At 50.9% G+C, this 27157-nt stretch overlaps 1 protein-coding gene across 13 annotated transcripts; it reads right to left on the minus strand.

Moving 5' to 3' along the window:
* Positions 1–3140: 3140 nt before the first annotated feature.
* Positions 3141–25824, minus strand: KRBA1 (KRAB-A domain containing 1). 13 transcript variants are annotated; one of them, XM_084786119.1, is made up of 19 exons: positions 25003–25128; positions 22947–23089; positions 18705–18831; positions 18204–18323; positions 17570–17719; positions 16749–16904; positions 15795–15929; positions 15193–15366; positions 14407–14556; positions 13527–13727; positions 12899–13072; positions 12347–12523; positions 10218–10370; positions 9610–9762; positions 8788–8982; positions 8558–8698; positions 7931–8035; positions 7291–7422; positions 3141–6255 (listed from the first exon to the last, which is right to left on the minus strand). In XM_084786119.1, exons 2-19 carry the CDS (start codon positions 22953–22955, stop codon positions 5444–5446), a joined length of 3264 nt encoding a protein of 1087 aa, XP_084642245.1. In that variant the 5' UTR covers positions 22956–23089; positions 25003–25128; the 3' UTR covers positions 3141–5443. The 13 variants fall into 13 exon arrangements, with proteins under 13 accessions (XP_084642245.1, XP_084642237.1, XP_084642246.1 ...); XM_084786111.1 differs by having other exon boundaries at positions 18705–18844; XM_084786120.1 differs by lacking the exon at positions 25003–25128 and adding an exon at positions 24108–24206.
* Between the last annotated feature and the right edge of the window lie 1333 nt (positions 25825–27157).

Consider the following 27157-nt stretch of genomic DNA (forward strand, 5'->3'; position numbering starts at 1 on the left):
CTCTCTCTCTCTCTCTCTCTCTCTCTCTCTCACTCAAAATAACTCTGAAACAAAATGTGGAAAAGTATAAAGAAGAAAATTAAAATGTCTTAGCATACCTCTCACAATCAAGTATTTCTTATATGCTTTCTCTGTGCAGTGCACTTTTACAAGCTTACGTATCCCAGCAGGCTGGTAAAGTGACTGAGGCTTTGAGATGTCAGGGCGTTGTTGGGGCTCACATGCCTAGGTCACAAACCCTCACCTTCTTTGAATTTGAGGCATCCTTTCAGACAGAATATTGTCAGTGCCCTAAGATTTTAAGATTTGAAGTAATGTTATGTGAGTTTGGAAAAATCCAAACATAATCATAATCACATTTTAAAATATGTCTCAGCAAGTCCAGAAAGGTATGCTGCTGCCGGCTGTTCATTTGACGTTCTTTGCTTCCTGTGTCACAACTTACAAAGAATGATGTTCAGACAACGTTACATTATAAGACTCTTATGACAAACTTCGTGCATTTTCCAGCAGCATCCCTTCGCTTTTCCCATGACCTTTGCCATATCACTTGCACTTCTGCTTTACAGTGACTGGTCCCTTACCTGATTCAGTGGTCCATAATCTGTTCTCAAAACAACACTAGCTGATATTTACTGGCCCCTGTGTGTGCATGGTGTGGTTTGAGTGGGAATGTTACTCGGATGCTCGGATGTTTGAAAGCTTGGTCTCTGGCTGATGGCACTGTCTGGGGAGGCTTAGGAGGTGCAGCCGTGTTGGAAGGAGTCACAGGCGACTGACTTTGAGAGGTCAAAGCCTCCTGCCACTTCCAGTTTTCCCTCTCCCTGCTTCCTGCTTGCACATGAAGATGTGAGCTCTCAGCTTCCTGCTGCCATGCGTGTTACTTCCTGCAGCGCCTTACCGTGATGGAGTCTTACCTCTCTGGAACGGTAAGCCAAATAAACCCTTCCTCTTATAGGTTGCCTTGGTCACTGTGTAAACTGAAGATGAGCTATAAGCCATCTGCTTAGCCAGGGACAGTCAAATTTACTAATATTAGTCATGTTACAACAGAAAATTAACTAATACACACGAGAAGATGAGTGAGTACACGAGAGAGAGAGAGAGAGAGAGAGAGAGAGAGAGAGAGAGAGAGAGAAGAGAGAGAGAGAGAGAGGGAGAGATCCACACAATGAACCAAAGACCAAATGGATACAGGGCTAACTTGCCCTGTGTGTGAACTTCAGCATTGGTTTGCCTGTTTGTCTTAAATACTAGTTCACAGGTATCTCCTTCAACGTCACTGAGCGGAGCAGAAGAAATGCTTTCCCTGTGGCCATTCCAGAACATTCTCTTCTACATATTGAGATTCCTGAATATAAAAAGGTCACTGCAGCTGGGCATGGAGGCACAGGCTTCTAACCCTAGCACTTGGGAGGCAAAGGCAGACCATCTCTGTGGTTCGAGGCCATCTGGTTCCATGGTGAGTTCCAGGCCAGCCAGGGCTACAGAATAGCAATAATAATAAATAAATAAATTAATAATAATAATAATAATAATAATAATAATAATAATAATAATAAAATAAATAAATAAGAAAAGAAAAAGAGAAAGGAAAAGAAAAAAGGAATACTACTGCAAAGATGGATAGGCCCAATCGAGGAAGCACAGTGCTGAGAGAATGAAGAGGCTGAGGAAGAGGTACTGCAAGAGTCAAGGAGGAAAGCTGCCATTAAAGGCACACCCAGCTTTCAGTGACTTCACTTTGACAGGAGCAGCAGCCTGGTGGGCAGCTCTTGTATCTTAGTGTGGCTTACGCATTGGGAACAGAATTCTGGTTAGGCCTGTGCATCGAGAGCACGAAGTCTGACTCCCAGAGGAGACCCACTTTTAACTGTGTCAGATGTAATCAAGCTTGCAAAGCTCTCAGTCGGCTGTCAGAGAGGAGAACTGACTTCCTGAGAGGGCAGCCATCAGAGGCCGAGGACATTGGGAGAAGAGATCCTCGGGTGCCTGTAGATTCAAGGGACCCAACCCAGGACTGTGGGCTTGGTATATGTACATACCAAGGATAGGACACTCCATTTTCTCAGAACTGCCCGCATTGCACTAAGCTGAGCTAGGTCCCATAAATGCTAGGCTAAGGATTCCTAAGATGCTGTAGAGCATTAGAAGTCCAAGTTACAACACGGTCTAAAATACATGCCTATAATCCTGGCATTCAGGAAGCTGAGGCAGGAGAATAGCCAGATTAAGTCCAATTGAAGCTTTATAGTGAGACCCATCTGAAGATTGAAGTTTTAAAGTCTCACCTTTCATGAAAGAGGGACTTAAAAAATATATATATATTATTGGTTTATTCATAGATAGAGGGACTTTTGTCTAACATTTATTTTCTCTGGCTTCTGAGTGTGGGGGTGGGGTGAGGCGGGGCTGTGGAAATGAGTAGAGGAACCTTCTGGATGATGGCACCTGATAGCCGGAGGCACTCAGCCTCCTATGTGCTCACTCAGGTTACGTACGCAGCATTGTCTTTGGGGTACCAAAGTTGCAGAAGAGCAAAGGATTCCTGGAAAGGTTGGACAGTTGCAGTTCCAGTTTACATCCTTGCTAGATTTAATGTCTTTATCAAGAGCCGCAGGCTCCAGTTATTCTACACTTCTTCCCCTCCATTCTCAAGAATATTCCATGCCTCATTAATACACCTGGTTTCCCTACTGGCTTCTAGAGACTCCAAAGACCTTTGATTCTTCAGGGCTCTGTGGAATCCACTTTTTATTTTTCTTTTTGACATGAGGTCTCACACAGCCTAGGCTAGCCTTGAACTTTCTGTGTCACCAAGGCTGGCCTTGAACTCCTGGTGCTAGTCTCACCTCTGAAGTGCTGGGTTTACAGTTATGTGTCACGCTCCCAGCTTTTTTTTTTTTTCATGTGTCTGAGTGTTTGCCTATATGCACGTCTTATGCCCATGGGGGCCAGAAGAGGGTGTCAGAGCCCCTGGAACTGGAGTTATAGATCATTGTGACTATGTGTAGAATAATCGTTACTTTTTGAATATATTTTTAAAAACTCTGGGACTTTCTATTTAACTCTGGAAGGTAAGGTGTGGTCAGAAAACTCATTCCTTGTAATGTCCAGGTTTTAAGTTTGTTTAAGCTTGCTTTAGGGCTTGCTCACCTAGGTCTCTCTCTCTCTCTCTCTCTCTCTCTCTCTCTCTCTCTCTCTCTCTCTCTCTCTCTCGTATGTGTTTGTGTGTAAACAGCAGTACTGCGGTACAGTGTTTGCATTCATGAATCAGGCCAATTTTGTTAATCAGTTATTCAAAATTTGGCTTCCTTCCTAACTCATTAGAGAAAAGAATACTGACATCTTCCAAATTCGCACTGTGAACACAAATGTTTCTCCTTCTAAATCTTGGAAGGATAAAATTGGTAGACGTGGGATGAGTATGAAAAAAATTAACCATAACAACACAAAAAACCCCACCACAGCCAACCTAAAATAAGACAGGAAAAAAAGAAAACAAAAACCAAACCCAATCTACCAATCCCAAACTCTGCAAGTGGGACAAAACACAAACTATCGAAGGTGTGTCCAACCATAACTGTACCAGTAATCAATACCACCTAAGTGGGTTAAGGCCTCCAAGAGCAGAATTGTCAAGATGGATTACGAGGGAAAAGCCTTGCAACCATGGCTTATTTACAGGAGCTACATGCAAACCCAGAGACCAGCCAACCCAGGTAATTTACAGCACCAGTGGGAGATGTTCCTTTGGTGGAACAGTGCCTTGCAGGTTGTTGAAAGAAGCCACAGATGGTCCCTGTTGTGGCTACCTCCTCCAGCCTTCCATCAGTCTGTTCAGCGAGCAGGACTCACCCACTTTTCAGCCCCACCGGTAATATAAAGAAAGAGGGTCCCCACCCAGGTGTGGTCTATGGCCACTTCCCCAAACAGTAGGGGAGAGACCTTCTCTGGCCCCCACTTATGGTTGTCACAGACAAGGTGATGCCAATCAGAGCTTCAGCAGGCAGCCCAGGCCCTGGCCTTCCCAGCTCCTATGGGTATAGGCAACACTCCTGAAAAGTCCTCAGGTTCAAAAGGAACTCAGGTCAATTCTGAAAGACATGCAGTGATCAAATAGGGGGTGGCCAGCTGTGGTATAGCAGGGCAGAAACAGAGCGACATCTAGTCAGCCAGGCCAGACCCAAGACTGGCACAGTTCTTAGTTGTATTATGAGCTAAATGGCGCCTCTTCCCTATTTATATGCTAAAAGTTTTAATTCTAACAGGCATGTCCAACCGGCAGATCACCTAATCTGCATGTAGCCCAGGAATGCTCCATATGCAATCCAACACAAACTTGTAAACACACTGAAAACAAGAGATCTCTTTTTCTGACTTTTTTCTTTAATAATCTCAACTGTCTGGTTCTTTAATGTGAACTTTCTGGATGACAACGGTGTGTCACAATGTTGAAAGGCTGACACCATGCTAGCTTTCCTGGCACTTCAAATGTGATGTTCCTTAAAGTCTTTAAGTTCAAATGAGAATGGGTGCCATCCAAAACATCATACCTGTGCCCTGGCACAAGGGGCATTTGGAGAATAGATTCGTAGAAGATGCCATGTGAACATGAAAACGACCCTCAACAAAGCCAGATGTCCACTGCAGAACCAACCCTGACAGGACCTGGATTTGGGACCCCTGATTTAAGCTGCCCCAGACTAAGTCTGTGACACTTTGTACACGGCCTAGGAGACTGGCACATGTGCTGTACTCTTCCCAGGGGCCCTGTGGCATTCAGTCTCCATCACACGACACATGCTCAGTTCTCTTGAGGTGTTAAGTGTGTAGAGTTCGGGAGCATGAGCTGCCTAGTTCCTAATGTACAGGTGACAATCCAGACAGCCATGCCTGAGTGTCATCCCCTCGGAGCACCTTTCCCTAGGAGCCAGTGGCCTTTTCTTAGCAGCTACTCTGTTTAATTTTAGAATCCATGTGGCTTAATTGAGCTTAAACCACAGGCCAGGCTCTCCTTAAATGCAATCTGTGAAGTATTCACTATAGACAGACAAAGGGTAGCCTTCAGTGTCCTTGAGATCAGGGGCAGGCCATCAGATTAGGATGTCCTCTGCAGCTGGCTCTGGGCACATGCCTGACAACCACCTGACACCTAGACAGCTCTGCTAAGCCTGGACCTGACTGGACCTGAACTGAGGAAGCCAGAGGTATGGCTGAGGAATGCCTCAACAGTGGCTCTGTGCAGACACCATGGGGGCTTGGCACAGCAGACACAAAGGGCCAGACCTGAAGCAGCAATGAGAGGGCTGGTTGAACAGCTAAGAAGGAAGACACAAGCCCTGGGAAGCAGGTAGCTGGGATGGCTGGACCCCAGAGAGTCCTGCCAGGACATCCCTGCCACCCAGAATCCCCAGCAAGGCTGAGCAGACAAGTAGCACAGTTAGTGGGTCCCCCACCTTGGATCCCTGTGGTCACTTCCCCAGAGGTCTTTGCTGAGGGCGCCCCCTAGCAGGCTGTTAGGTTCCTTGGGCTGGTTTGGAGTGCCGATTGCTCCCACACTAGCAGCCCCAGGTTCTGGGTCTGCACTGGTTGCAGGTGAGGCCACAGGGGGGACCAAGGCAGTAGGCACAGTAGGGGAGAGGGGATTCTGGTGGCATCCAGTGTGTTCCAGAAGGGGGAGTGCAGTCAGCACAGTGTGGCCTCCAGGTATAGAGGAGATCTGCTGGGAGGAGCTACAGGTGGGCCTGGAAGATTCTACCAAGGAAGCATCTGGAGGCAGCTGAGGCACCAAACTGCCCTTCCCTCTAGAGAGTCCTGGGCGGTCAACAGCCTTGCAGCCTTCTGCCTGGCCCCGCAGGATCTTTGGTCTGGGCTTGGTGGGGCCCTTCTGCCTCCAGTAGGGTAGATGTCTGTGGTTCAGTCTGTTGGCCCAGCGAGGTCTCCTGGGGAGGGCCAACTGCCAGGAAGCCTGGCCTTTTGGCCCAAGGCTCCGTGGGCGCCTTCCCAGCTGATCCATCTGGGTCCGCATGGTGGCCACTTCCTGAGACAGGCCTGCCACGGCTGCTGCAAGCTGGTCCAGCTTGTCCGTGAGGACAGTACCCAGGTTGTGCAGTTCCTGCTGCAGGGACCTGCCACAGGGGCATGGCGGCTGGAGAGAAGTGGGTGGCCACTTCGGCAAGACAGCTGTGGGAAGGGGAGACTTGCCAGGTGGTTCTGGAGGGTCCCCAGAGAGCATTTTCCCTTGGGTCTTGGCTAAAACCAGAGAAAGGATGGGTAAGAGTGAGGACAATCTCTCTGGCCCCCAAGACCTCATTAGTGTATTTAGTATCCTGCCTCATAAGGCCTGGTTTCTAGAGAATTTTAATCTTGGGTTTCTTTTTTTCCAAGACTAATTCTTCAGTCCCACATCCACTGGAGTGGGTGTCACCCCAGGCAACATGGTGCTGGTCAAGGCCCCTCCCATTTCCCACCCACTCAGCTCAGAACGGAAAAGGGATCTACTGTCTGCTAAATGCCAGTCAAGGTCTGCCTGTGTCTTTTCAGTATCTTTAGGACGGCAAACAGCAAAGAACAGGTAATGACCTGAATGGCCCAAGGACCCACACCCTGTCTCGACAAGTGTTTGAATTACGTCAAGGATTTGAAACTGAGGCAGGAGGATCACAAGTTCCAGGTGGTCTGGCTTACTTAGTGAAACCTCGTCTCAAACAAAAACTAATGGTGAAACACCACAAAACAAAGTAAGAATGTGTTGTGATGCTTCATCTGAGGGACGGTGCCAAAGGCTCTTAACTTTGTATTCTTGGAGGAGCCAAAGCTCACAGGCAAAGAAGGTGCCCAGCACAGGTACAAAAGGCAGCAAGGGCATATGCCACAGACATCTGAGTCCTGCATACTTGTGAGGCCTTCCCAGCAGAGCTCAGGACACAGGTGCATCACCCTGCCTGTTGTCATTGTGGGCCCCTGGAGCAATGTGTGGTAAAGACGCTTGTGCTCTGTGCAGGACATTGGTAGCCATGCCACGCAACAGTGCCGAGGTTCAGTTCCCTCAAACCCAAACTTTGACTCCAGATGCTTCTCAATGCCTCTACAGGGGGAGCCTGTGCCCTTTTAAGAAAACTCTGAGGTGAAGTGAACCATGCATCTGAGTGGTTTCAGTATAAGACTTTCCCACCCAGGACCCAAATGATGAGCTTGGAGCATGTGTATTTCCTTAGGATGTGACCTGGGCTCTGATTTTCTCAGAGGCTCTAAAGCACAGCAAATGCTGGACAGCCACCCCCTCACCTGTGGCACTGGGTTGACCATGTCCAGGCTTCAGGTCCCTGGGATCTTCAGTACACTTGGGTTCGGGCCTTTCCTCTAGCTGAGTGGCAGGCCATGGGTGCCCAGCTGCCTCTGCAGAAAGCGCACAGAGCACTTGGGACAAGGACAATGATGTTTATAAGTACCACTGCAACATGGGGATATTTGCTGAGCCACATCCCCTATTCCCACCCTAACTCCAATGGCAAACCTTCAACTTTTGTTTTTTTTGTTTTTTTTTTTTTTTGGTTTTTTGAGCTAGGTCCTCTCTGTGTAGCCTTGACTGTCCTGGACTGGCTTTGTAGAACAGGCTGGCCTTGAACTCAGTGATCCACCTACGTCTGCCTCCTGTGTGCTGGGATTAAAGGCGTGCACCACCACACCTGGCCTTAAACCTTCAACTTTTAAACAATGATTAAATCAGATGTAAGATGTTGGGGAGCCTAACACTGGTGGGCTGGCCCACTGTGCCATCATGTGGGGACCCCCCTCTACCATTCTCTACTAAAGCCTCAGTGTCTTCTTATAAGGAAACGTGAGGAATGTGGCTCATCCTGAGTCCTTCACAGGAGACAAGCACAGCCAGAGCAAAGCAGCTGCTGAAGATGGTTCCGGGGCCTACCTCCTCTTCCTTCGGTGCTGCTGACAGGGGCAGGCTGGCACATGCGCTCTGCAGCCTCTTCTCTTTTGGGTGAGTGGGACTTGACTTCTGTCCCTTCTGCTCTTCCTGTAGGAACAAAGTCTGGGTCACAGCTTGGGTGGAAAGTAATGTGGCTTGTAATACCAGGTGTCATTTCGAGACTTCTGGGCCAATTTCAAAAGTTCTATTCTCACTGTGTAGGTAATGTTGGGGATCAGACCCAGGGCCTCATGCATGCCAGACAAGAGCTTTATCACTGAAAAAGATCATGATTGATACTTCTTTTGTTAAAACTGTCAAGTTTTAAAAATGTTATTGGATACTATATGGCGAACCTATGTGTATACAAACACATGTGTGCATGTATTAATGAGCATATATGTAGATATTGTGTATCAGTGGTTCACCAAGATCTCCCTAATAGAACACAGGCCTTGGATCATGGGCTCATCTTCCCTCTGGCTCAGCCTTACAGGATCTAAAGTACAACAAATTAGGGGGAGATTTTAATGAGAGCCCACAGAATGACAGCGAAACTCAGAGACTGAAGCTTAGACCCTTGGCCCCCAGGGGACATGTGGCTATCCTCCAGGGAGATGCCAGGCTCACCTGCACTGAGGCTGCTGTGGTCCCGGGGATCTCTTCTCTCAGGGTCTTCAGCAAGACAGTCATTGTATTTGACTCTTGGGGATGCTCCGGAGACAGGGCACTGAGGGGCAGGACCCTCACAGGAGGGGAGGTGGTCCTTCTCTGTGTCATAGGTAAGCCAGCGTCAGGGTACTGACAGGCACCTCAGAGAGCAGCTCACTGCCACTCCGCCCCCATGCCAGCTGACTTACTCTGGAGGGGTGGCTGCCAGGGAGCGGGCTCGGGCCTCTGGTCCTCTCCATCAGAGCTGCTGAAGCTGGAGCTGGAGCAGGGGCTCGGGCTGGGGCCAGGGCCAGTCACACAGGTGAAACGCAGGGGCCGCACGGGCAAGATCCCCTTCAGAGAGTTCTCTAGGCGGTGCAGAGGGGAGGGCATGGTGGCTGCCTCTGGACAGAGGAAAAGAGAGCTCACTGCCCAGTCCTGATGGCCAGGCATTCCAGATGTCTATTTTCTGCTCAGCCACACCCCATCTGGGTTCTAGTGGATCCCAAATGACTTACTTTCTGGTCACAGGCAGAGAAGCAAAGCCAGAGGCTAGCCATGCCCCTGGCTGAGTGAGCTGGGGAACTTTCTGGAAGTTCCAAGTCCTGAGAAGCTACTCCTCATCAGGTTCCAGTTAGGTCCCGAGTCTTGCAAGCGACTCAAGCCCTTCCCACTGGGCAGGCAGCCAACCCTCTCCTTAGCAGAGCCTCTACCCCACACCAGGAAAGAGCTGGCAGCTTAGTGAGGGTCACTGATGAGCTGAGTCATCCTTCTACCCCGTGCAGAGGCCAGAATGGTCCTGATGGAGCTGCCTACAGCCAACAGTGTGTATGGGGTCCCCCTCAATCCCAGCAGTGTCTCCGCTGCAGAAACCCCACAGGGAGACCAAACAACATCCTATTCTTCCTGTCCACTTCTATGCTCCATGCACGGGAAGGTAGGATGGAAACAGAAAAACAAAGGGGAAGGCTACTGCCTTGACAAAAACTCGCTGGAGGGACACTACTATGTAAACACTGACGGTAGCTCACCATCTTGTGGCCACTGCCATGTTCCTGGCCTGGTGGTCACCTGGTGGCAGGTGGGAGTGCAGGTCTGTGGAGTGCCTTGATGGAGGCTCTTGCTGGGCACTTCTCCCCGACCCTGTCTGAGGTGCAGTGGTTCACAGGTCTCGCCCCTCAGTCCTGTTTTAATGAGAATAGTCCAAGTGGTCCTGTGGGACCTCATACTGCCACAGAATGGACAGAATTTCTGTCACTGCCAGGCTTTTAGCACATAAGTTTCAGGTGTGGGTCCCTGCTTGGTCACTGCACCAGCCCAAACCTCTTTAACCCCAATTTGATCTATGTGGACTCTCAGGAGGTGTATAACACAGTGCCCAGACGCAAGGCATGAGGGGATGACACAGCCACAACAGAGACACTTGGTCAGCAAAGCTCCGGCTCCATGGAGCAGCAAACACTGGTGCTCATTTACCAGTGACTGACCTTCCGCCCTCAGGGCTCTGCTCAAGCCTGACTCCTGAGCATCCTCTCAGCTCAGCTGAGATCCAGCCTGAGGGCTGCTACAACCACTGCCAAAGCTACGGTGTAGGAGGGATTGCTCTCCCCACAGTTATCCACAAATACCAGTTTGTTACCTTCTCTGTCTGCAGCCCAGTTCCTGGGCTCTGCTCTCTTCAACCCCCTGTCTGAAGCTGAGGGGCAAGGCCAGGAAGCCTGTGGCCTGGGAATAGGGATGTCTCTCAGACAGTTCTGCAGGCCCTGGAGTGGAGAGTTTCCTGGTGGATATCCTGTAAAGATCAGACATGACCAGTCTTGGATGGGTAGCCAGTGCTCTGTGAAGCCCTGCAGCCTGTCTGCCCTGATCAGAGCCGAGGAAGGAAACACGGCATACAGGGCAAGTCCTGGTAGCTCAGAGCCCCAGATGGAGACATGGCCCCAAACACTTGTCATCCCTGCTCAGGCTGCCCTGGAGAAAGCTGACACAGAAGTCTGCCTTGGGGGAGTCTAGTCACAGGTATAGATCTTAGGCTTCCTTAGTGCAGCAGCTATCACCACAGCGACGTGTGATGCTACCTGCTTAGAGCACAGGACACCCTAACATTTAAATGTGCACAAGGCTTTTTTTACTCTCCAAGGAGGGCAACAGGCTTTCTTGCCTCTCAATCAGGGCACAGGAGGTCTAATTCTCCATAGGACTCAGACACATGGCAAAGACAGAACTCCTCCCAGTCCTGGAGTCATGTGCAAATGGCAGGAGCCAGATGATGTGACATTCTAGAGGGGTAAGGTGAGGACAGCACTGGCCACACTCCTCCATGAGGCAGCGCCTGTCTACAACCAGGGCAGAGGTTGTAACCAAGAGATTGTCACGTGGGGCTGGAGTAACATAGCATAGCATGGATGTGGAAACCACAGCAGGCAAAGAGCTTGGCGCCAAGGCTGAGCACACCTGAGTTTGATCTCCGGACACATATGGTGTTGGGAAATTTAGAATTGACTCCTGCAAGTTGTCCTCTGATCATATGTATGCCGTGTACGCACTGCGGGGAGGGGGGGGAGGCTGAAGAACATCTGAGTTGTACACTGGGGCGGGGAGTCCCTCAGTAGGACTGAGCAAGAGAGAAAGCAGGCTCTGTAATGAAAGTCTGCTGAGTACAACAACTTGCATCAAAATGTCCCTTAGCGCTTCTATGTGCCAGACAAGAACAAAGCAAGCCATCCTGCCCTCATTAGGCAGCGTTTGGCAGGAACGAGGGCAAGAACAGGGCGCACACAAACATGTGACTTGCCCAGCTGGTTTTGTCCTCGCCTTCTGTCGTCTGGGCTCTGCTGCTTTAGGGCTGGGCACTCCTACCAGCCAAGCTTTACACTATTCTACGGTAGATTTATAGCCATATAGACTAGGAGCTGCGTAGGTCTGGCTTGGGGACTTTGAGAAAATGCAGCTCTCCACATGCCTGAGGTAAGCCCCAGCAGACTTTTTTTTTTTTAAAGATTTATTTATTTATTTATTATGTATACAGTACTCTGCATGCATGTACACCTGCAGGCCAGAAGATCTCATTATAGATGGTTGTGAGCCACCATGTGGTTGCTGGGAATTGAACTCAGCACCTCTGGAAGGGCAGCCAGTGCTCTTACCCTCTGAGCCATCTCTCCAGCCCCTGCCCCAGCAGACTTGTAAACTAGAATGAGCCGCTCTTTGGGCTGCTGGTGCCATGTCACCGAGGCAGATGTCATTGGACATTTTCAAGCCTTCCCACTAACAATGGATGTGGCCAGGGCACAGACGGGCAGATGCACTGAGTATCCACCAAGGGCAAGGCAGACATGACTGTTCCAAGACAAAGACAAAAGGGGATGCTGAGAGAGTTCTCTAAGACCCGAAGTTTCCCAGACTACCTCGCTTTGGCAGGGCCCAGGGAGGCCCAGGTCACTGAGTACAATTCTGAAGGTGTCTTCTACGATCCTCACTCCATTTCCCCTAAGGTGGAGGTCAGTTAGTAGTATGGACACTTCTTTTTGTCTGAGATAGGGAAGCATTTTCTATAAAGGGAGATTAAGGACACATGGCCAGCCATTGTCCTATCTCTTCTGAGCCAAGTCACTACAACAGACCCCTCTCACGCTGCCGGAACAAGTCCTAGGTCTGCTTCTGCCTTGGTGTCCCCAGCCCTTCTTCTGGCACTGGGGCAGAGATAACGGTGTGCAAGGACCTTGTGCTCCTCCCAGAGGACTACACCCTCAGGCCGGACCAGCTCACCTTTCCCAAGCCGTTGCCCATGGCTGCTCCTGGGGCTCCCGAAATCCAGATCCCCATCACTGCTGCTGGCTGAGGAGAAGCTGGTAGGGGTACCCTGGGAGCCACAGGGATGAGTCCCAGGTCCTTCTCTCATGTAGCCCTGCAAGCTCAGAGGCAGAGGTGGCTCCCTTGTAGCTCCTACATAAAGGAATATAATTGGGTCAAGGCAGAACCTGCTGGAGAAGACGACCTTGGGCCTTAGAGTATATGGTACCAAGAGACCCCGTCCTTCCCTTCCAGGGTTTCCCATGGCTCTGATGAAAAGTCTACCTATCACCTGGACACATGCACACATGCACACACACGCACACGCACACAAATACTCTTGGGGATAAGAAGTCCTTAGAGCAGGGAAGTGGGTGGACAGGATCTGGTTGTCACCAAACCTGGATAGCTATTTGGGGAAAGGCATGAAGCAGGGGTTAGGGAAAATGAGCACAAACTCGAAGAGGCCCAGAGAGGATGACCAACATCTCCCGCCACTGTGCACACGGTCAACCCGGGCCCAAGTACCTTCACTGTGAGATCCTTGTGGCTGTAGCTCAAGCCTCTGAGAGCCAGCCTCTCCGGGCTGGGGACTTCTGGACCATGAGATGGCTAGTGACTGGAGAGGTGATAACCCGCCTGGGGGAATGCCCTTCAGACAGGCCTCCAGAGCTTCTAGAGGTGAGCTTGAGGCCCTGCTGGCTGGACAAGAGAGGCCACCTTGTCATCTTCTCTTGCTGGGCCCTGGCCTGCTTGTCAGACCCCACCTTGGCCCTTGGCTGCCTTGCTGGCCCACAACCTGCCTTCTACAGCAGGCTCCAGGGATCTGCTAGGCAGATGATCCTCCAGTGAGGAACTCTGAATGTGTTTTCTGATTCTAAAGAAGGAATGAGGCTGTCCTCAACTCCGAGAGGAAGGGTGGGACAGCCACCTGCATGCAGTGGCCAGCTTCCACAGCCAGGGCCTCACTGCAAAAGGAAGGTCCTGAAAGCAGAGGGCTGCCTGCACAAAGGGCACGGATTGAGGACATGGACGATGGTCTAACAGCTTGGGAGGAGAGGCAGGGGAGGCTCCTTGGCCAAAGTGAAGCAGGTCCTCCTCTGCGGGCTTTGGAACTCATTACCATTGGATTGTGGGTAGATAACCCCGGACTTACCTAGTGTCAAGGGGCCCCAGCGGGGCACACGGACCTCTCTGCTGTCTCCAGTGGAATACGGACTGTGGTTTTGCCTGCTAAGCTGGCAGGATGCTGGCACTGGGGGACTCTGGGTCCAGCCATCTTCCACCTTCACTGTGGTCAGCACACTGGCATGTGCATGACCAGAATGGGGAGGAGGAGTCTGGAGGCGTCTCATCCCTGTGGGAAAGGTGCTTGCTGGGAAGCCCTAATTTCAGGCTTAGACTCACCCTAAGTCTTGAGAGGCCCCTCTTTACAGAGCTGGGAGGCTCCCTGCCTCCACAGCAGTCACTGGCTCTGCTCCAAGTTACATTCCTACCACCTCTGGGTGCTCCAGAGTTTTCTGAGGGATATTGAAATGAGCCCCTCCCTGGTCAGCAACAACTCAGACCTCACTCCTGCTGCATAAGCAGGCTTGGCTCTCCACCCTGGCAGTTAGGGACCATGCTCTCTGGAAAACAAGCTTACTGAAGAGCTGACAAGTGACCCCAGTCTAAACATAGGTGCTAGGAACCCCAAACTCCCATCATAGCACCTAGCTTGAGTATTGGATGACAGGAGTCCCCAGTCACACGTACAGTCTACTGTGCTAGACACAACTCTTGCTTTCTATTTTTCTCTTTCCTTCCCCAGTATCCCTTCTAGAAAGTTCTAGTCTGCTGGGAAATTATGAAGCACTGACCAAGAATCTCCTACATGCTCCATTCTTTGTACAGAGTGGTGTAGTCCAGCATTGGGTTCTCTGATTAACATGCTGACACAGGGCATCAAATTTTGTCACCAAGAGTCACACACAGCTGTACTCAGAGCAGGGAAACCATCTAGCTCCCCCAGCACTAACCTAACAAGTGGCCTTTACCTCCGGAGTTCCTTTTCCCTGGATCCTCCTGTAGGCGCACATCTGCTGCTCCTGAGGGGCTGGGACGCCTGTCTGGGGCTTCTGGGATCTCCTTTAGGCAGTTGAGCAGGCCCTGAAGGGGACAATCCCCGGATGCAGCCTCTATCTTCACTAAGGGAAAAGGCACACGTTTCACTTAAGGTCACTGTCCTCAGTCTCCTGACAGAGAGACAAGGATTGCCCTGGGCTGCAGTTTGCATAGCACAGGGCTGAAACCAGGACCTGTAGACCTGCCAGTGTGGGCAGTACCTGGGCACAGCTATTGCTCAGGGAACAAACGGCAGGGGTGGGCTGGCAGTTTCTGAGCTCTGCACTTCAAGGTGTACAGGCCTTGCCATATACATGTAACGCTCACACATGGGAGGGGTTCTGTAGTTACGTTCACCCCAAGCCAGAGGATTCAACAGATGCAAGGCCAAGGAAACCTTTTGAGGGAAATCACAGGCACACCTCAGCGTCCGTGTCAACAGCAAGTGACAAATGAGCACTGAAGTCCTCCTCAGAGTCCCACATTAGAAGGAACAAGAGAACAGTGAGGAAAACAGGATAAAATCTGCTGTTGCAGATTGAAAACGCCATTGGCCTGCAGACACTTGACCCTAGGGACACAGGAGCCCCCACAGTAGTCATCTCGGGGAAGGCAGTAATATTTGTGGATGGAGCACAGCAATTTCTGTGAACGGCAGTCTGGACCTTGTGGGACTTTGGAGACTTTGGCCTGAGCAGGCCAGGTGCCCAGGGACTCACCCGGGCAGGGCAGGCTCCCGGCCTCCACCTCGGCTCTGGTCTGCTTCAACACACTGAGGCCAGGGAGAGAAGATGACAAGTCTGGGGCTGTCCCCCGCTGCTGAGGCTGGGGCACAAGGATCTCCTTCAGACAGTTGATGAGGCCTTGCAAGGGACTGTTCTCAGGAGCCGTTCCTATGCACGTACAGGGCAACTAAGGTCAGCCTAGTCCTGACAGGCAGCATGAACAAGACCCTCAGTCATCCCCGCCATCTCTGGGCAGCTGAGAATCACCCATACAAACACACAAGGTTTATCTTATAGCAGCCATTGTCAACCTTGGGCCACAACCTCCTTGGGAGTAACGATCAGATATCCTGCGTATCAGATATTTACAATATGATTCATAACAGTAGCAAAATTACAGTTATGAAATAGCAACAAAATAATTTTATGATTGGGGTCACCACAACATGAGGACTGTATTAAAGAGGACAGCATCAGGAAGGTTGAGAGCCAGTGGCTTATAGGGTTGTCATGAAGTTCAGCTGGGAGAGTGACATGACCTTCCCTGACCCCACTCGGCTCTAGGCTGCCCAGCCCCAGGAAAGCCAGCCTTTCACCTGCTCCCATGCTGCCTCTGATCTGCCTTAGGTGGCTCTTGCTCTGGTCTGGGCTTTGAGCGGGATGAACTGAGGTCTCTCCTGAGGCTCCTAAGCCTTCCTTCTCCATAGAGTGTAGCTTATCAGCAGTTCCTCCTGCAGGACACAAAGAAGGCCATGTTTGGTGGGGGACTCAGACTCTGGGATCTCCCCAGAGCTATTTCCCTAGAGGGCAGACCACTCTAACTCTCCAACCCTCTGAAAGTCACCCAGGTCCTAAACTAAACACTACGACTCGTATATGCCAAATGTTTCCAGACCCTTTCCCTGACCTCAGTCTCTAAATCTGGCCTGGCCAAGGACGCCTACAGGTCAGGCTTGTACCTGTGCTTCTTCCGTGGGGCTCACAGGACAGATGCTGCATGGAACCACAGGTTAACTGAAGGACTGGGAGTGTTTTTTTAACTCTTTATTCTTTTAAGTATTCTAAACTAAAACACCAAAAACAGGGCTGGAGAGATGACTTAGCCATCAAAGGCTAGGCCTAGAACTAAAATAAAGAACCAAAACATTCAGACAAGTACAATTTTGAAGAAACTATAAAAGACAAAGAGAGACCCTAGAGAAACTCTAGTGACCAGCATTGCTTCCCTGCTGCTAGCTTTGCTGACACAATCTGAGAATCTGACCAGGTGCATACAGGTAAGCGACCTGCCAGGCTTCTACATTAGAACTGCTCAGAGCTCCCTGTATGTGTATACAGCCCTCAGTGATCAGCACATGGGACAGGCCATCTGGAACTGATCTGCAGACCAGAGGCCAAGTGCACTTTCTCACTGTTCAGAGACCTTTATTTCCTATCAGCTACACAGGAAGCTGAGGCAGAGAAAGTGAAGAGTACAGAGTCCAAGGCCAAATTCCAGGGCTAGGCCTTTACAATGCTGGGCATGCCTGTGCACATTAGGTCAGACTCACTGGTAGGTAGGGGGCTTCCTTGTGGCCAGTCTCCAGGAGGGCCACCGGAAGAGGAGCTGCCTGTGGGTGTGGTGGCCAGGCTGGGGTGGCTTGCAGGGCTCTCCGGAAGAGAAGTGAGCAGGCCTCGGGGAGGACAAGCTTCCACAACCACAGCTACTGTTGGGAGGTGAAGAAGAGGCCAACTGGTAAGCTGCCCTACCATCACCACAGTCAGTGCTTTCTCTGTCATGTTCCACCAACAACAGCCAGGAGCCGGGGACCTATGCACTGTCCGTGCTGAGCTCTGAAACTGTAAGATGTAAGGCCTTGGCCTGGTAAGGTCCAGAGCAGTGAGTGTAAAGCCATATTCCACCCAGTCAGTGCCACTTTATACCCCTGTTCCCTTCCCATGTCATCCAACATTAAGTGAAAGGGGCTGCAGCAGGTAGGGGACATGTTCTACGGTGAGGTGGGCCCTGAGCTGACCGGGTGCAGAAGGGAAGAACAGAGAGTTCATGAAGCAGGAAGAGCAATGGCTGGCAATAGGATCTAGGCCCTACTGGCTATCTGGACAAAGCTTAGCTTCTCTCTTGTTTCCCATCTGCTCTAACAGGGACAAACACACTGCTCACCACTATGCAAAGTGCACAGCGACAGGGCGGGATCACCAGGTGGCTGGACTCGCAGAGGAGCACCATGAGAGGGCAGGAGCTAGTTCCACACCCACTAGGTCCCAGAAGCTCAGGATGAGCACACAGTGAGGAGGTCAAGAACTGAGCAGGAAGGCAACTATGCGCCGCACCGTGGGCTGCAATCAGGTCTCTGTGGCTGGTGCCACTCACCCTCAGGGTTCCTCTGCTCCCCATCCAGACTGGAGTTCCCACTCTCGGAGGAGTCCTCAGCGCCCTTCACTTCCCCAAACAAGAACTCCGGAATCTCCTTCACCAGCTGCACTAAGGCGGTGAGGTGTAGGCTCTGCTGGGGCTGCTCTCCTGTGGAGAGAAGTGTGAGCCCTGAGCTCAGTCACCGAGCTCCTCAGGGAACCCTCTCCATCACAAACGGAGTCGCCAAAGAGAGAAAATGGCTCAGAGAATGGAGGGCTGGGCTCAGCAGGGTTCTGCGCTGTCAGCCAGAAGCTCATCTTGTCTGCTTTCCATCAAGGACCACATCTGCCCTTCTACCTTTTCTTCCTCACTCTGGGCCCTATGTGCTGCCCTACACTGCAGGCTGGCTCTGGGGAGTGCCAAGTGAGGCCTGAGGCAGGAGTTCACCCTGAGGTGATCTCGGGTTTTATTCTAAGCACTTCTCTCCGGAATAGATTACATGCAACGAGCCTCCAACCTAGAGGAGTACGGGGCAAGACTCAAGGAGGCCTGGACTGGGTTAGCGGAAGTCCAAGTGTCACTTAAGGGGCAGACCCTAGGGCTGAAAACCAGGACTAGGAGGAAGTGTTCAAGGTCTATTGGGAGGACATACCCTGAGAACCATGCTCCAAAGAGGGTTCCTGTCCCTTGTCATGGTGGCTCTCTCCTGCTGTGGCTCCTCCAGACTCTGCAGGTGACAGGAAAGCAGAGAGAGGAAGCAGCTCAGCTGTCCCTGGAGAGAGAAGGAACAGTTACTCTGGGAACCGAGTGGCTTTTACCCTCCCACAGTCATGTGATGGCCCAGATGCCTGCTTATCTATGTATAGCTTTCCATACACGTTTGTGTGGCCATCAAATTCACATCATACACCCCTAAAAGCCTTGTACCCAGACCCCCACACTAGGCTCACAGAAACAAAGGAAAGTGAGGGCCCAGGCAGCTTCAGGTTCTGAACACTCCCCTAAAACTACTCATTCGCAGGTGAGGAAGCCAAAGCCTAGAGGAGCCTTGGGTCCCACAGAGACTCAAGACCCCTGGCCACGGACCCTGGCATCCATCACTGCTACCCAGACTGTCCCTGCAACCCACAGTCTGGAGGCCTCAGGACCTCACCCACGGACACCAACGTCTCGTAGTTTTCCCGCATCACGTCTCTGTAGAATTCCCGCTGCCCCTCCTGCAGGAGCCGCCACTCCTCTTCAGAGAACCGCACGGCCAGGTCCTTGAAGCTGATGGGCACCTGTGGGCACAGTCTCCGGGGGGGTTGGCTGCATCCATGCCAACAAGGCCCACCCAAACTGTCCCTTAGAACTCAGTGAGCCACACGGGCCTCCTGGGAGACACTAGGAGCAGACAGTGCAGACTTGGTGGGGCCTGGCCGAGGAGCAGCAGTTACTGGGACAGTGCTGGAGTTAGCTGGGTGCCTGGGAAGGTGTGCTGCCAGCAACGTTTTAGAAACAAGGTCACCATAGGTGTGACTTGGAAAGATGCTACACTCCTAAACACGCAGACAAGCCCTATGTTCGCTGTGTCAGTTAAGTTAATAAGTAAATGCCCGGGGACCTGGAACTCCAGGCACTGAGAGGGGGACATCAGGTTACTAATAAAACCAGCTTGCTACCAAGGTCTAGTATTCTTTGTCCTGAATTCTCTGGGTCGGATGTGTTTTGGATATTTGACTGTTTTCTTGTAGTTAATGAGTTATTTTAGAGATGGCACTCAAGTCTAAATAAGCCAGTCTTTTATACTTTGGTCTTTGGACATCTAGATGAAGGTAACTTTTAACACAGTTTTAGTACTCCAGCATTCTGACTGCGGGCGTTCACAGGAGCTCAGATGTGGACTTCTCCACACGTGGCATCACTGTGCTCCAAAAGCTTTGCCTTTTGAAGCATTTTCCATCTCAGATCTCAACTACTGTTTATCAACCCAAACAGCTAAGAAAACCCCCACTCTTCAGCAGGGACGGCATCATTTATGTCAGAAGTTACCTTGAAGGTATAGAGAAGACTGACCCCTTTCACCTGTCAGCCAGGCAGCAGCAGGTGAGCCAGGCACCTGCAGGCCTGACCTGTGCTTAGGGCCCCTGATCTCCAGACTCCAGTGTGGGACCTAGCTGCTGGGCAGAAGCCACCTTCACTTTTCTAGTCCCACCTGTCCTTCATGGCTTCAACTCCTCACAAACCCTAGTATAGAGAGCTGTGACAGCCACCACCAGGCTCACGAAGCAGAAGCACATGGGGAGGCGATGTCGCAAAGCCCTTCTAGACCGCAGTCTAGCGGCTCCATTTCACCACGCTCCCTACCCATCCTCCCCACTACTGCCACTTAGCATTGAAAGCCTGCAGTGTGGTCCTTAGGAACCTGCTCAGAAGAACCCCAAACCCCAGGGGCTTCAGGATCCACACTCCACACCTTTATCAGCTATGCTCACCTCCTGCACCCTGTGGCTTTGTAAGATGAAAGCAACACCTCTTAGCTTCTAAAAAGTCATTGTTCAGTCACGAAAACTCAGACAATAACCAAAATCTAATAGGCATGAACTTGAATTATGGCAGAAATTAACTGAAAATGATACAAACAGAATGTAAAATTTTGAAGTAGTTAGGCTCCAGCCACACATCTGGCTAGGGACCGCTTCTCCAGTGACTGTTGACATTCGGAAGACCGGAAGTAACCAGAGGCAGTGTCCTTTGCCTCTTGGCTCACTGTGTATTCCCAACCATCTCTATGGCCTGCTGGACAACCCAGCAGACTCTTTCCCCAAGGTTAACTTATGCCTCTGGCCCACTATGGCCACTAGCCCTCAGGAACATCTCAGATGCTCCATAAACCTCTAGCAGGGAGCCATTTTGCATTTCCTGTTAGCCTCCTAGCACATAAAATGTGGATAGTCTTGGATTCTGTACTCAAGAGCCAACAGGGAAGACATGACACCACTGCCTTTCAAAACGCCTCGAACCAGGTGGTCCCAAAAGGTGCATCTCAAAGGGCTTGTACCTAACCAATTACACGTTAACACAGAGGCCAGTCTGTGTGATACAGATGTGCTGAACACACATCTTCTTCCCAGGTGTCTGCAAGGGGGATGATAAGCTAGCAGAAGGTGCTCAGTGACCTGTTCTCAGCAACATCCAGGGTCTAGAGTCTCTGGCAAATCCCCCGCAGTGGGCATTCCACACGGGTTATTCAACATATGCTAGGGGAGCTAAGTGCTCCTCGGTGACTTCCCCAGAGGCCTCTGCGAAGCTGCCCTCAAGTTTCCTAAAAGACAGTACCTTTGCTGTCTGCTGGATTTCTCAGATGTTTTCCCACTGTCATGGATAAAGCTATGAGTCTAACTACCTGCTGAGCCTGAGTCCTCATGGGCATCTCTAAGCCTCAGATGCTCTTGGTGGGCCCCACCGCAGGACCCCTATTACACCTGGCTACCTAACAACCCCCCCTCCCCTGTACATCCCAATGCATTCGACCCATCACTTCCTAGCTGTGCTTTTGGCAAATTTGCTACAGTTTGCTACAGAAAGTCCTCTGGTCCTTTCTGGAGCTGCCCTCTTCCCCACCTCCGTTCTGGGATCCTAGCAGCCAATGCCTGAGAGCCATGGTGGTGAGTCCTCATGTGTGAGCTGCAGCCTCCCATGTCTGTGACAACAGGCTCAGGGGCCAAATGGGCATATGCGTGCCTCCTACAGACCAAATATGCATGCCTTAATTGCACACTTTAAGTACTGTTTAATCATGTACAGATGCTGTTGTGATGAGCATGCATGTCCCTTAAATGTCATACAACCTATGACATATGAACACCTACCACCTAGTGCCACCAAGCAGACAATTATGGGGGATCACAGAAGTTTCAGCATTAAGGAGGAGTCACGGAGCAGAAAGAAGCCCTGGTTTATAATCCAACTTTCTACTGTGATAGCCAAGGGAACACAGGGATGATACGTCATCAAGCCACGGCAACAGAGAGCTGCACCTGAAGAGCTGGAACCCGTCAACTGCTCCCACAGAATGGTGTAAGTCTGCAGATTGAGTTCAGCAAAAAGGGAGGACTGGCTTGTGGGTCCCTGGCCTTGGCCACGTGACATGCGCATTCTGGCCTACACTGCAGAACCCTTCCTAAGTAGCGGTGTGGCCCAGGCTACAGTAGGTCCATGCCGCCAGCACGTCTGTGCTTAGGAGACAGCTCCCCAATAGCACTCGCCTTCCCATGCAGAGTCCACTCTGGGCGCAAGAGTGACTGATTAGGCCAAGCATAGATTAAGGGCATATCTGGGGGACTGATTTTCTGGTAAAAAGATGGGTTGAGCCTCTTTTTCTTCTCTTATGCTTTTCTGCTATTCTGCGCTCCACTGTGGGTGACGGTGCTATTGGCTGACTGTGAAGTGTCTCCCTGCCTCCCCTCACGCTCCCTGCCTGCTGAACTATTTTAGGAGGTTATGGAAACGTTAGAAGGCTGACCTAATACGTCACTGGAGGTAGGTCCTCAGGGGTGTAGTGCTTCTGGCCCTTCCTGTCACAACCCTTATCTCCCAATCATCAAGACTTGGAGAATACACACTTTGCTGCCATGGTGTCCTGCCCAAGTACAGGGGTCAAATGATCATCACCAACCCCCCACCCCCACAAGCATGAGCCAAATTAAACCTAGCTTCTCTTAGGTGTTTCTGCTGGGGATTTAGTCAGAACAACCAGAAAAGTAGGTAACCCACACATCATCAAGGCAACCCTTCCCAGAGGCCAGGCCCTTGACTTTAGATTTCTCAGCAGCCAGAACTGTGGAAAAAAAAAATCTGGTTTGTTGTTGTTGTTTGCTTTTTGAGAGTGGGCTCCACTACTGTAGGCTATCTGAAAACTTATCATGGAGGTCAGGCTGGCTTTGAACTCACAGAGATTCAGCTGTCTTTGCCTCCCAAGTGCTGGGACTAAAGGTGTGCACCATCACATCCAGCCAAATCTGTTCTTTATAAGTGACCCAACTTGGGCAGCTAAATACAGAAACACAAACAAGACAGGTGGCCAGATGTTTCCACAGCTGTATCTTCATGTGTGTTCAGCTTGTCCACTCCATTCTTCACTGTAAAGTAAACCCTTGGTTTCTTTCCTCTCTGTCTGTGTCTGTTTCTACTACTATAACAGAACAGCTGAGATAGGATGACATATAAAGAAAATAAATTGATTTCTTACAGTTGCAAATGCTGGGAAGTCTATGGTCAAGGGGCCATTTTGGTTGAGGGCTTCCCTGCCACATGACACAGTAACATCACATGGGGAAACAGGGCAAGCCAGAAAGGCTTTTAAACAAGGCTACACTCTCAATAACCCATTAACTCCAATGACTCCCTTACAAACCATGAACATATGATGCTAGGGATTCAGTTTCTAACAGTTGAAATTTGGATGATATTGTCGAACCACAGCATGCGTATTCGTTTGTCTTCTGTGAGTCTGCTTGGTGTAGGTCGATCCTCTTGCAAACCGTAACCTGAGGTCCACTGAAAGAGGATGTATCAGTTGTGGGACTTCAGGCAAACAGGCGGGCCCACCTGAGCTGTAGCAAACTCATCTGTAACAGTGGGTCATATCCTAGCTCATAGGGATATGGTATAGACAAAGCTAATTACTGTAAGGCGAAATGTCTGCAATAAACGCTGGGGTACACAAAGTGCTGCAACTGGTGTCACTGAAGCGAAGCCAGGTGCCTAATGTCGGTCCCTACAGAGCATGGCTTGCCACTCCAGGTTCTTTTAGACACCACTGTTGACACTGGGCGGCGAGGGGCAGCATATGTGGCTCTTTATCTCAAGGCTAAATATATCTGGCTCTTTTAGGCCTCTCTCCAACCTGAGCCTCAAAAAGAAATCTTCACAGACAACAACGCTGTGACTGGCAAGATGGCCCCCTTCAGAGCTTTCCCAGATGGAAGGAGTGGAGCTGGGGGTGTTGGTTAGATGGTAAAGTGTATGCCTGGCATTCCCTGGGACTGATCCCCAGTGCCACACAAGCCAGACAGAGTGGCTCAGGCCTATAATTCCAACTAACTGTAGGAGGAAGCAGAAGTTCAAGGTCACCTCCAGCCACGAGACTCTGTCTCCAAATTAATTAACTAATTAGTTAAACGGTGAAGGAAGAGTGAATAGTGTGTGTGAGGGAGAGGTAGTGGGAAAGGAAGGGAAGACAGAGGGGGTGGGGCTCTGCCATCTGCGTCCCTTTGCCCCACCATCAGAAGAAAAACTTTGGGGGCTAACTAGGACCATTGTAGAGCATCAACTTCCTTACTCACAGCTGCCATGACGGGCCCTCTAAAAAACCTGCTCTGCTACCGTGTCAGTCTCTGTATGAAATGGCCGGTTTCAGCACTCCTAATCTTCGTCAGCCTAGCCCCACGACCCCAGCATGCCTCAGGCTACCAGGTCAGATGCTGTACCACGCTGTCACTCTTTGTCCCCACCTGCAGACTGCACACACCCCTAGGATACACACTGAACACAATGGCTGCAGATCTTCCCTAACCTTCCCCATCAGACTGGGACCCTGCATTCCCAGAGCCCATGCCGGACCCATCTTCTCCATGCAGCAACGGAGTATGTATCCGTGGTCCAACTGCCTCATCTACAGAACGGAAAACCCAAACAAGCAGACTTATAATGGGGCCGGTGAATATATCTGAGCAAGAGTGTCCTTGGGCTGCCGTGTCAGCCAAAGCTACAAAGGTCACTCCCAGGCCAGACAACATCCTATTTACCAGGCCTATCGTTTCTACCAAGCTACTTGTGGGGTATTAGTGAGGTCCAGCTACAACCCACAACATAGTTGCCTAAGTTTGGTCAAGGCTTGTGGGCACCAAAACTGCACATCTGACTCCCGGTGTGTCTACCCAGAAGGCAGTGCAGCAATTGCTCTGGCATCTTCATAGCCTTACGACCCTGCCCAAACTGTACCTAGGCCACAACAGCAGATGGGGCTATTCTTCAGCTCTGGAATTGACACATTTTACCAGCATAACTTGGTTCTGTTTTCTTTCTTTCCACTTTCTCGGGCCCCACTCCCCGGGATTCCATATCTTAACAAAAATACATGTCAGACTTAGTTATTCCTCTAAGTCCCGCTGAAGCTTCAATCGTACACACTCGCTCATGATAGCCTGTACTGAAAATCCAAAGGAATTCCAAAGGAGTTCCAGGTAGGAGGAAAAAAAAAAAACCTCCAGGTTGGTGGGTCCTAGGGAAAGGGGAGAGCCCAAAACCTCTCTGGCTAGGGAATCTTGGGCGTCTGGCCGGCCTCGATGGCCTCACAGGAGCTCAAAGTCGGCGGTGACCGCTCCTCCTGGGCCCGTCGCCCCTGGGCCGCGCTGCACCGAGAAGCCCGGCCGAGGAGGCGTCCGTCGGTCCGCAACGGCTCGCCTTACCTGGTGCGCCATGGCGGAACTCAGCTTCGCGACTCCCTGGCCCACCTAGCTTCCGGCGCGGCTCCGGCAGAACGCTGCACCGAGACCCACGCGACCCTTGGGAACAGTGGCCCAGTTTTGCACGAGAGGAGGCGGGGCCGGGGGCCTGGCTGCACAGGGAGCCGCAGAGTTGGCTCGCCTGAGTCTGCCCCGCGCTTCGCATCCCGGGAGGGGGTGGTCCCGCTTCCGCCCGCAGCCCCCAGCCTCACAGCGATTACAACGCAGGCGCAGACTACACTTCCCACAGTGCTCCGTGACTGGGGCGTGGCTCCGGGGGATATGATGGGATGGGGGGTGCGATTTATTGCTCCGCCCCTTGCCCCTCAAGCTCCTCAGGTTCAGGGACTGGCTTGGCATCCGCTAGGTCCTGTCAGGCTTGTGGCTGTGCATGCCCCGGTGCAAACAACCTTTCATCCGTACAATCCACCCACTCGTGCATTTCTTCTAGCATCCGGCGCTTTCTGAGCGCGTCCTGTGCAGGTGCCAGGTGGGGATGCGTGGATAAAAAAGGACTGCTTTCTCCCATAGGCCGCACTCAACCCCACCCTGAATGGCTGAGTGACCAGGGCTCACCTCCACACTGCTCTGCGTCACTATATTTTGTGTAACTATTTGTTTGCTGGTCTCGCCCAGTGATGGTTGCTGACAAATAATAGGCTTAAATATATGTGTGATACGGAATAAGTGTGTGAACCCCACCATGCCTGGATTCGTTTGTGCTGCTGTGAGGTGCAGACGCAACCCTCATGTTGAGCCCTGTGAGGCTTGTATTTTCCTTTCTAGAACCCTCTTGTGTTTCCCTCAGCTGTTATATGGGAAAGACTCGAAGAGGAGACGTTCGTGAAGCTTCAACTGCTCTTTGAAATAGGTGCTTGGAGGACCCACAGTGGAAGCAGAGGCCACCCTGTCCAGGACTTGTCCTTTCCTGCTCCCCACTCCTGAAAAAGTCTGCAAGAAAGTCCCCTCATCTGCGCTATTCGGAGGAAGGCGAATTTCTCTCCTAGCCACCCCAACATAGCTCTTTAATGACTTTGGCCTATGCAGGCTCAACTAACTTTGTATCCCGACATGCCAGAATGCAGGACGTGGCCTTGGAGGGAACAAGTGACTGAGTGATTTTCTTCTGTCACACTCCCAAGGACAGGACAGAAACACGGAGAAGGCAAACTGAAAGTTCAAGCTCAGCTCCGGTAGCATCTCAGGGTAAGTCCTAGGCCCGAAGCCAGGGACCCATGATCCCTAAGCCACAAAATCCTCTCAAATACAAACCTTTCAAAAGAAAAAGACACAACAGTATGTAAAGTGTCTCCTTTGGTCTGGCCTTGGTGCAGCATTTGGAGGTTTGGCCATCTGTCCCTAAGAACAGCTTAGGGACTATCAAACCTGCTGAATGACCAGTTGTTAAAAGTTATGGGGAAACCCGCTGCCCACCCATTACCCCTTTGACTATTCTTGCCCCTACTTCAGCCCTTACAATCTCTAGATTAAGAAATTTTACTCCAGATGACAGGGGCTGTAGTCTGGGATATGCTACCGTGACAGACCAGGATTACGCTCAGGGAGGCAAGAGAAGGCAAAGGTTTTTAAGGGCTAAATGAGCAAGGCTGCAGAGTTGGTTTGAAATGATAGTTCTTGGCTATAAGGGTCAATAACAAAGGTGTTGTTAGTTCGGGTTTGAACAGGTACTCACTGGGTGGGCATCCTTTCCTACAAGGATGCCATGGGCTTTATGCGAGGTTGGAGTCTTGGCAGTCTTTTGTGACCACTGTAGTTATCCGCAAATCCATGGGAAGGAGTCACCATAGCTTCTTGACTGTTTTCTGTCAGCGGTTGACATAAGTGATTCTGTTAGTTTAACTCAACAATTTCACATGAGCTCTGGATGTAGACAAGGGATAGAGTAGAAATGGAATACATTTTTAAATAATCTCAGCAATTCAGATTGTTTGTTCAGTAAATTGATATTCAGGGGGCTTTGCTTTCTGCATAATTGGCATTTGGCTACCTGGCCATCAGATTGGTTTTGGTGGATTGGCCAACTGTCTTGCTCAAACGAAACAGCTGGCTTCTGCCAGTGGTTGTACTGTCCATTTAGCCTTGGCTGTCCTGGACTCGC

The sequence above is a fragment of the Acomys minous genome (genome assembly GCF_964271855.1).
Source record: "Acomys minous genome assembly, chromosome: 6".
NCBI classification, from domain to species: Eukaryota; Metazoa; Chordata; class Mammalia; order Rodentia; family Muridae; genus Acomys; species Acomys minous.